Source organism: Cervus elaphus, chromosome X, assembly GCF_910594005.1.
Source record: "Cervus elaphus chromosome X, mCerEla1.1, whole genome shotgun sequence".
In the NCBI taxonomy this organism is placed as follows: domain Eukaryota; kingdom Metazoa; phylum Chordata; class Mammalia; order Artiodactyla; family Cervidae; genus Cervus; species Cervus elaphus.
In genome coordinates this window covers 51,468,769-51,479,502 of record NC_057848.1, presented here as the reverse complement: position 1 = coordinate 51,479,502, position 10,734 = coordinate 51,468,769, and the positions used below count along the sequence as shown (strand labels likewise).

The window sequence follows — 10,734 nt, the reverse complement described above, 5'->3', positions numbered from 1 at the left end:
TAGAAAGTCAGCCTGTTTTCCCCTCCTTGTTTTGAATATTGAGACAGCCTTTTTTTTTTTCATTTAATATGATCACTGGGAATATGAAGAGAGGTGACTGGATGACCCATACACCATGACAAGTGTTTGTCAGCTGATAACAGCCAAGTGAAAGGTTATGTGTATCACTCTGTGTGTAGCTCCCTGCTAAGCAGTTCCATTACAAAAAGTAAACTTAGAATGTATACAGGCCATTTTAGACTCCTGTTTGGCTTCAGGATTTGGGGTGTTTGAAGCCCAGCTAATGTCAGGATGACCTTTTCCTATGTTATTTTAGTCACATAACTCACACATGTTCTCAAAAGCACAAGAGCTCATGTACATGTGTGTATGCAGACACACACACTCTCGCTGTTTGTAATATCTGGTGACCAACTTCAGAAGAGATCAGTATCGAGTGACAAGAGAATGTGGGCCATTGTCACATCTCCAGCAGGGAGTGATTATCATTCTGTTCGCCCTCTCCTATAGCATACTGGTTGCTTTGTTGTTTAGCCCCTAAGTCATTCCTCTCTTGCCACGCCATGGACTGCAGCCTGCCAGGCTGTGTGTTGCCATTTCCTTCTCCTGGAAATATTCCCGACCCAGGGATTTGAACCCACATCTCCTACATTGCAGGTGGATTCTTTACAGCTAAGCCACCAGGAAAGCCCATAGTATTTGCTTAGGGGAAGAAGGTATGTCCCTAGAGGAAACCGAGGGAGGTGCTTGCTACAAACCCTCTATCTCCCTGATGCATACCCTTCCTCCTTCTCCCTTACCTTTCTCACTTTCTTCCCTGTAGACCATATCTTCAACTTTCAGCTGACTCACAAATTTTAGCCAGCAAGGACCTCTCAGTGTGAACAGAACTGAAGTGGTTATTGTATGCAAATGCAGGGTCAAATGACCCCACATAGAGCCCCAGTGGCATGCTATAAAAATCATCTATAGCTCCTGTTCTTTGACTTCCATGGGTCCCTCGGGAACTCTTTAGCCTCTGTGTCACCAAGCCACATGAAGTTTGCCCAAGATTTAACTGCCTTTTGTAGAGGATCATTTTCAGAAGTTGATAGTGAACTTTCAGGAGCTAATGTACAAAGGGTATTTAATATTGTTTTCCTGTCTATACTATTGGTCCCCAGGACTTAAGCTTCTCCTAAGGATATGAACTAAGATTTTGCAGATATTTGGTAACTCTAACTGCTAATTAATGCTTTCTTTCCTATGGCTTGCACTAGGAAGTAGCCTAAGGTTACTAGGTGATTGTGCTTAGTCAATCATGTCCAATTTTCTGTGACCCCATGGACTGTAGCCTGCCAGGCTCCTCTGTCCATGGGGATTCTCCAGGCAAGAATACTAGAGTGGGTTGCCATGCACTCTTCCAGGGGATCATCCCAATACAGGGATTGAACCCAGGGTGATTGGGAAAGTACTTTGTTTTATGTTTACAATCCCAGAAGCAGTCAACTTTGTCCCTTACCCTTCTAGCTGAACCCTGGCATATACAGAAGTAGTATTACAGGACCATTATAAGTTAGAGCTTGAGCACAGTAAAGAGGTCAGCTTGTGCAACCGCTGATTCAGGAGGTGAGATCCCCTGCAGCTGTGGTACTCCCCTGCAGAGACTCCTATTTGACTTTGACATTGTTGTTCAGTCACTCAGTCTTTGCGACCCCATGGACTGCAGCACACCAGGCTTCCCTGTCCTTCACCATCTCCTAGAACTTGCCCAACTCATGTCCATCGAGTCAGTGATGCCATCCAACTGTCTCGTCCTCTGTCGTCCCCTTCTCCTGCCTTCAATCTTTCCCAGTATCAGGGTCTTTTCCAAAGAGTTGGCACTTCACATTAGATAGCCAAAGTATTGGAGCTTCAGCTTTAGCATCAGTCTTTCCAATGAATATTCAGGACTGATTTCCTTTAGGATTGACTGGTTTTATCTCCTTGCAGTCCAGGAGACCTGCAAGAGTCTTCTCCAACACCACAGTTCAAAGGCATCAATTCTTCGGCACTCAGCTTTCTTTATGGTTCAACTCTCACATCCATACATGACTAATGGAAAAAACCATAGCTTTGACCGGATGGACCTTTATTGGCAGAGTAAGGTCTCTGTTTTTTAATATGCTGTCTAAGTTTGCAATAGCTTTTCTTCCAAGGAGCAAGTGTCTTTTTTTCTTTCTTTTCTCTCTTTTTTTTTAAGCAAGTGTCTTTTAATTTCATGGCTGCAGCCACCATCTGCAGTGATTTTGGAACCCAAGAAAATAAAGTCTCTCACTGTTTCCATTGTTTCCCCATCTATTTGCCATGAAGTGATGGGACTGGATGCCATGGTCTTAGTTTTTTGAAGGTTGAGTTTTAAGCCAGCTTTTTCACTCTCCTCTTTCACTTTCATCAAGAGTTCTTCTTCACTTTCTGCCATAAGGGTGGTGTCACTGGCATAACTGAGGTTACTGATATTTCTCCCAGCAACCTCGATTTCAGCTTGTGCTTCATTCAGCCCAGCATTTTGCATGCTGTACTGTGCATATAATTTAAATAAATAGGATGACAATATACAGTCTTTGAGACTAGAGGTGAGGAATTCAAACTAAATTTTAGGAGTGCCTTGTCTTCTTTAACTCTTTCCTTCTTTCAGTCACTATAACTCTTCTCTTTGTCATTTCTCCCATAACCAGCCATGGAGTTCATATCACGTGCTGATTTTCTTTTTTTTTCTTTTTTTTTTTTAGTTTGTGAAACAAGTTTAGCAAAAATATAGTGAGAGTAAAAGCCAGAAACTGGTAAAGATAAACCAATCAAACCATCCACAAACGCTTCCCCGCGTGAGGGCCCCTCGGGGAGCTCCCCACAGGCCCGTGCTGCAGGCCCGCTGTGGGGCTAGGTCCACAGACGGAGCCGCTCCAGGGAGCCACATGCTATACTATTGGCTTCTAGGATGGAAAAGAAGCATTTTGAGGAAAAACTTCACATTAGTACAAAAAAAACAAAAAACCAACCATACAGCTGTTTCGTAAGCGCAATAGTCAAAACCCCGTTCCCAAGGCGTGCAGGGTCCCGGTCCGTGCCAGGCCCCACCGTGGGCTCCTCTCCTGAGTGACGCGGGCGGGTGGGGATTGGGCAACGTCATGAAGATGGGATGAGACCCTCAGGGAAACACTACCCTACCCCTCGGTGAGAGAAACGCATTTCATGTGCCAGTTAATCTTCAATCCTAAATTTGGCCTAGAACAACAGCGGGCACGGACGAGTTGAGGTTCAAGTGTGGCTGTGGTGCTGTGTAGTGAGGCTGTCTGTCCTGGGACGTCGGCGCCGCGCGGGGTAGCCGCGGGGCCCGGATGGTCAGTGTGGGCGCAGCGGGTGCTGCAGAGATGGCTCAGTGGTGGGGCACTCCCTCCCGGGGAGGCCTGTGCGTCTGTGCCGGGGGGCCGGGGGCAGGGGCCTCCGCCGCTGCCAGGCCCAGCCCTCCGCCCGCCCGTGGCACCCCTGGTCGGACCCAGCCCCAGCCAGGCGCTATTTGCCTTCCGTGACCCTGCGCCAACACCGCCGCCGCCGCCGCCGCCCCTTGGCCTTGCCGGGCCCCGCGCAGGGCTGCTCGGTCTTGGCGCTCCGAGCTGGTTCCGCCCGGAAGTCGTGCTCGCTGCAGTAGGACCGCCCATCCTGCGTGGAGCTGAAGGCTGCCGCGTCCTGGTGCTCCTTGCAGAAGGAGTTGGGGCAGAAGTGGCAGAAGGCAGTGGAGGGTTTGCCACACACGTCACAGTAGTGCCAAGGGCACTCCCACTTCCCGAAGGGCCGCTTGCCCAGGCCCAGGCAGGGCAGGTGGTAGGCCTTGGTGCAGCACTTGCGGTCGCAGAGCACCAGCTGGCCGCCATCGCCGCAGCGGAAGCACTCGTCCTCCGAAGGCTTCTTCCCTTCGCCCTTCATGCGGCGCCTCCGGGCCTTCTTCTTGTTCTTCTTGCCCTTCTCCTCCGAGGACAAGGGTGCCGACGTCTTCGGCCTGTCACCAAGGAAGCCGCTGCAGTTGGAGGCTCCGCAGAGACACACGGTCTTCTCGTTGCCCAGACAGTCAAGGTTGTAGTTGAAGGTCAACTCTGTCCCTGCGGGAATATCGCACACGGCGAACAGGCCCACACGCGTGTCCCCGTTCACCGTCCACTTGAGGGCCTCGCAGTTGGGCTGGCAGCTGTGGTTCATGAACCGGGAGTAGTTCCCCTGGGGGCCGGCATCGATGATGCGGTCCTTGCCTATGGTGAGCATGTAGAAGTGGGTGATGTCATTCTCGTGCGCACGCTTGATTCTTGCCATGCACTCCTCCTCGTCAATCAGCTCGCCCACATACTCGTTCACAAACTCCCCCTTTCTGATGTCCCTCATGGCCACCAGGCCCCAGCCCTTGCCGTCCGTCTTGATGATCTTGGTCTCGGGGTACTGGCGCTTGGTGAAGCACTGGTTCTGGCAGAACTCGCCTGCGGGGCACACCTGCGGGTGGCACTCGAACATGAGCATGCGGTTCAGGCACTGCGAGTCGGAGCCACACGGGTTCTCGTCGGTGGGCTTGCAGTTGCACTTGGGGATCTCGGAGATGTCCGCCGTGTGGACCTGCACCTTGCCATAGGGCTTGTTCACCTTAATGTGCTTGTAGGGCGGGGGCCTGCGTTCGCTCTCCTGCGTTTCTCGGGCTTCCCTTTGAAGTTTGATTTCACGGAAACGGGCTTCGGCTTCTTGCAGTGCGTTTTTGAAGACTCTTCCGATCCCTCTGACCCCCTGGTAGCGGCTGCCCCGGTCCCCCTCCATGTACAGGAACACTCGCGCCTGATGCGTCCAGTAATAATCTTTAGACCCAAAGAAAAACACAGGGAATTCTCCAACCTCGTGCTTCATTTTCTGAATATTTGGGGGGACATTTTTGGGATGGCAAACTTCTGCCGGCCACCATCTGTAGTTCCCGAGCTTCACCCAGATGATGTCCTGGAAGTGCAGCTTCTTCCCGGCCCTGCAGTCGTTGCAGAACCAGCTGCCGTCAGGCATCTCGATGCTCAGGCAGTCGGGGTGGAAGGCCGCCGGGCAGGCCTCGCAGCACAGCAGGCTCCCCCCTTTGGAGCACACGAAGCACCAGCTCACGTTGACGTGCGCGTGGTGCCTCTTGTCCTTCCGGGCAGTGAAGTGGTTCGTGCAGATGATGCTGTTGGACGCAATCACCGAGCAGCCCGCGGCCAGACACGCATCCCCTCCGTGGTAGGCGACAGGGCACCGGACACACCGTAGCATCTTACCTTTCGATGGCCTTGGGTTCGAGGGGTTGGAGGCGTGGCAACTCAGGCAGCTGTGAAGCGGGCATCGGAAACCCCGGCTCTCGAACACCGTCAGGGGGAACCTGCGCACGCAGGCCTCGTGGTAGAACTTCCCGCACTGCGACACCACGCAGCGCTTGACGTCGCTCTTGCTCTCCTTACACACAAAGCACGAGTGGATCCCTGAGGTGCACTCGCCACAGAGGAGGCGCCCCTCCGGCCTGCGGGAGAGGCCCAGGCAGGCCAGGTGGAAGGCGCCGCAGCAGGGACCCTCGCACAGCACCAGGCTGCCCGGCTCCTCGCACAGCTGGCACACGTGCTCCTTCCTGGCTGTGGCTCCCCGCTCCGACCTCTTAGAAGAGACGGACACCTCGGTCTGGGTTTCGTCCGTGCTCTCGTCTGGGGACTCCGGGGGCTCGTCTCTGGGGCCGTCCGAGACCTCGTTCTCAGTTAAGGACGCGGAAGGAGACGAGCTTTTGCTAAAGGTGAGGGTGGTGGCGGTTGCTGCGGGGGCCCGGTGGCGCTTCTTCAGGGGCTTGCAGGCATCAGACAGGTGTTTCATGGCTGCCTGGCTCTTCAGCGAGGACGCTGCCTCAAGGGGCTTGCAAGAGTTCGTGCGGGCTGTTTTGTCAGTGATCATCTCTCTCTTCCGCAGGCCGTGCCTGTCGGTCCTCAACCTCTTCCTGGGGGCCTCCTCAACGTCAGTGTCTTTGCTCAGGTCCTGGGTCCTCTTTGTGTGGTTTCTTTTCTTCCCATTTAAGTTACCAGAGTCTTCTTCGGACTGGGGTGGAGCCACGAGCGCAAACTTGGTGTGATAGCGCGCCTTCTGCTTCTCATTGAGCATGTTCCACTGCGACGCGAGCAGCTCTTCGATCTCCTCGGCAGATGCATCCGGGTGCTCGGCAACCAGGAACTGGAACGCCGCGTCGCCCCTCCTGCTCCTCGGGGTGGGGGCCGTGGCCTTCTTCCTGCCGGGGAGGGGGGCGGGGAACCCCACGCCCCTCCTGGAGTCGGCCTCGGCAGTCTTCTGCGGCGTGGCCCGCCCCGGCCCTGGGTTGCCAGGGAGGTTCTCGGCGGAGCCGGACAGCTTGGCCCTCCGTCTCCTCTTGACGGGTGCGCCCTCCTCCCCCGAGGACTTAGGGCTGTCTGCAGCTTCTTCCCCAGCTCCTGAGGGCTCTGCCGCTTCTCCCAGTGACTCCACAGCCACGCCCACCTCCTTGGCCACGTGGGGGTTGAGGCGGAGCTGGTCCCCCACGTAGAGGAAGGTGAACTTGGCTTACCGCCATGCGCGCGGCGGCCTCAGCCTGAACGAGGCCCATTTCCCACTGGGCCCTCAACTTCCCTGAAATGGGCTTCAACAGTTTAATTTTCTCAGCTTTCGTGGGTGCCTGCTTGGCACTTTCCTGGCATAATTTTTCAAACTGTCCTTCTCCTTCAAAAGCTACAAGGCTCTTCTCAAATATCCAAGCTCTTTCTGGGGCATCACCAAAGAACTGTACGTGATACTGGCGTGCACTCTTTTTCTGACCTTTCAGCTTGGTGTAACTGTGCAGGAGCGGGTCGGCAGAGACCATGCATGGCCACCAGGGGTAACCGGACACCTTGGACCACACCAGGTCCCCGACATTGTACTTCAGCAGCTGGTCTTTGTCTCTGCTCCTATTCGGACAGGATTCTCTCTTAGCGGGAATCTTTTTGTCCGTGGGGCTGGAGACCCTGGGCACCAGGGCGGCCTCCACCCGTGCTCCAGCAAAGAGCTGCACTGCGCGCTTCTCTTGCAGCTCCTCCGGGCCTTGTGCTCTGGTGTCTGTCCGTCTGATTCCGAATGGGACATGGCGGCCGCACCGTCGCCACATATGGAGGACTCAAAGAGAGGTTTCCCATTCATGTGCTGATTTTCCTGTCATGCGTTGATAGTTATGGCTACCATCTTGCTGGCTTCTAGTTCCCACAGCCACAAGTGGGTGTTTCACGGACCTCCTCTTTCCTTACATTGGATCAAACAAGGAACCCTACTTATGTTTCTCTACACGTCCATTGCTGTGTGTGGAGAATTAGAAAGCATAGGCTTCCTGAGCCACCAGGGATCTAAAAGGTTAGAATCTACTAAAGATAGATAACCACTAGTTTCTATGCATCTCAGATTCAAACCAACCTGCAAAAACTGCTACTCCTCAATTCTTTCATTCTCCTAATTAGAATTCACTCTCCCTAAGCACTTGTTTTAGTTCTATTTAACAGAAATCTCATTAGGCCTGGTATTACAGTACCTGTCTCTTCCATTGGATTGCTAGTTCTTTATAAAGGGAGATGAGAATGAGTTAACTCCATCATTCCATTTAACCCCATCATTGTGTCTGATACGCAGTGGTATCCAAAAAAGTTTTTACCTGAGACTTAATACACTTTTTAAATGATCTGTCTATTGCAAACCAACCTAGTTCTCAATACTGCAGTGATTTTATGAACTGCATATATAGACCCTTGATTCATTTAAAGTTCATTCTTTAAAAAAAATAAATATCACAGGCCTATTATGTTCCAAACAGTTTGGAAATGGCAGGGAGTTTTAAACATTGCTGGTTTGGAGAGATGTAACACATGCAGTATAGATGTTATATCAGATTCTGGGTCTGGACAGCTTTACTTTGTTGTTGATTAAGCCCCTACCTTACAATCATGTAACAATCTCAAATGAATAAATATCCAAGTGCAAATCTATTCTCCTTCCCTCTAGATCTGTTTCTAGAGCTCTCAATACTCCCTTACACCTCAGCTCTCATGTTTCCCCATATCTCCCACCACATGGTAATAGGAGTGAACTAATCTACCTATTTGAGGGTGGTGGGGAGGAAACTTCAAGGAAGTCTTTTTGGAGGAGGCTGCAATAAAACTGGACCTTGAGGGATAGACAGAGATGAAGGGAAAGATCATCCAGAAAGAGACATTAGTAAAGGCAGGTATAAAAGCAGTGCAGAGAAGTAGTCACCAACTTTACTTTGAATTGGGATTAACTGGTATGAATAGGGTGTTTTCAAAAAGGCAAATTTCTGACACCCCCTCTTTTATCTCCAGAGATTTTGATTAAGGAATTTTTTGCTTGTTTGTTTTTTTTAAAAAAGATGTTCGGTCTCCTTCTATCATCACCAATCTCTTTTACCCATCTGGCTAACTTTGAATTTTCCCTTTCAGTGACTTTCTCTGTACTCTTTCCTGACCATAGGCTGTCCAATTCCTTCCCCTTTCCATTCATGGAGACACGGTGCAGTCTGTCTTTCTTTCCAAAAGCCCTTCTTGAGTGAAGCTGCTAGATGTGTGTTTTCCCTTGTTCTGAACTCTGATCTAAAGCACTGATTGGCCCTACCAAGCATTAAGGGACTGGTCTTTTTTTTTTTTTAAGATTTTTTTTTGATGTGGAACATTTTTTAAGTCTTTACTGAGTTTGTTACAATATTGCTTTTGTTTTTTTGTTTTGATATTTTGACCATGGGGCATGTAGGATCTTAGTTCTCCTACCAGGGATTGAACCCACACACTCTGCATTGGAAGGCAAAGTCTTAACTAATGAACCACCAGGAAAGTCCCAGGGTACTGGTCTTCTTAACAGCTTATTTTTAGGCAGTGAGAATTCTAGGTTGAGGAAAATCCTAACTGCTTTCAATTTCCTGTAGCACTTTGCATAGTGCCCTCTACATAGTACACACTCAGCAAATATTTACTAAGTTGATTTGGCTTAATGCATCATACTGGCTTTAACCAATACTTTACTTACTAGGTTGCAATGGGGAGTTTTGGGTCCTGAGTATAGGTGTAATCATAAGGATTTCAGTAATGGAAATTGAACATGTTATAAAGGGAATGAATGAAAACAGTGTTTCTTACAGATTTTCTGGCTTGAGTCATGGCCTGAATAGTTTATGATGAATTTAGAACCTATTAATGAAAGACTTCTTGGTAAGGAGAAATAATCTATCTCTGTAATAGTGATTTTCCCTATTAAAGTTGTTAAAGCCAGAAAGTTATGCCAAGTATGTAAGGCTCTGTGTGTGTGTGTGTGTGTGTGTGTACGTGCATGCATATACTTATGTTTGGATATGTGAAGTATTAACTAAAGAATGTGAATTTTTATGCAAGAATTTATTGCATCTTTAATAAAATTCACACCCAAGAGCTCATATCTTCCATTTTAATATTTTCTTTGATATCACCTTTGAAAGTAAGAGAAGTTCTGTTGTCCTTTCCGAAATTTGATATTTATTCTTAATATTTTGGAGGGGGATTGGAAGAAAAAGAACTCTGGATCAGAGATCCCAATCAATGTGAAGCAAATATGTGGTTATTTTTAAATTTTTCATTTGGGACCAAAAGCCTAAATAATTTTTATATCATTCTGTTCCTGAATCACTGTCTCTTTAGAAGCTTGGGTGTCATTGGGTTCAAGAACAGGTTTTATACACCATTGTCACAGTTCCTTTGCATCTTTTTTCATATAGGGAAACCTCTCAGTATCTGGCTTCCCCCTAGGACACACAGGGAGACTGTCTTTAGGCAATGATATAAGAGCCAATGTGGCACTTCAGTATGGTTTTGTTTAGTTGCTAGCACTCAATTTTCCAACCCTCTCTTCCACTGTTGACAAGACTGTAGAGGGAAGTGTTGATATGGAGGGCTAATAATAAGTCATCATGTAGAAAACAGCTACTTTGGAGAGTCATATGGACATACAGCACATTTTCCATGAGTAAAATTTAAATAAACCTTTGTTGCTAAAAGCAGTGAGAGCAGAGGATTATTTGTTGTTGCAGCATAGACTATCCCATCCTACCACAACCACCAAAGAAATATTTTTTGCCCTTGTGGGGATCACTTTCAGCCAAAAAAAAGGAAAACCCCACAAAAAACCATGAGTAATTTCTCTCTTTTGTCTGCACTAGTTCACTAATTTATTCCTTAAATGGCATGAACTGTAAATGGCTGACACAGATAGTAATATTAAGATAATTTAGATATTAAGATAATGATATCTTAATACATTACTTAAATCCTGTATTTAAATGAAAACCTTTCTCTGCTGTGCTTCTGATTCTGAAATGAGGTAGACTGACAACTTTCTTTGAAATCAATCCTATCACGTCTTGCACAGAGTAGACATTCAAGGAATATTTGCTCAACTTGATGTAGTAGTTGTTCAGTGGTTCAGTCATGTCCAACCCTTTGTGACCCCATGGACTGCAGCACGCCAGGCTTCCCTGTGCTTTACCAACTCCTGGAGCTGTGCGACCTCATGTCCATTGAGTCAGTGATGCCATCCAACCATCTCATCCTCTGTCATCCCCTTCTCTTCCTGCCTTCCACCTCTCCCAGCATCAGGGTCTTTTCCAATGAATCAGCTCTTAGCATCAGATGGCCAAAGTTTTGGAGTTCA

The 10,734-nt window shown here is 48.9% G+C and overlaps 1 protein-coding gene across 1 annotated transcript; it reads right to left on the bottom strand.

Annotated features, from left to right (window-relative positions):
• Positions 1-3,423: 3,423 nt before the first annotated feature.
• LOC122690059 (histone-lysine N-methyltransferase NSD2-like) lies at positions 3,424-7,197 on the bottom strand. Its single transcript, XM_043897014.1, is given in 3 exon segments — positions 3,424-6,586; positions 6,588-7,047; positions 7,050-7,197. Coding segments are annotated over 3 exon segments (3,663 nt in total). The 3' UTR covers positions 3,424-3,531.
• Between the last annotated feature and the right edge of the window lie 3,537 nt (positions 7,198-10,734).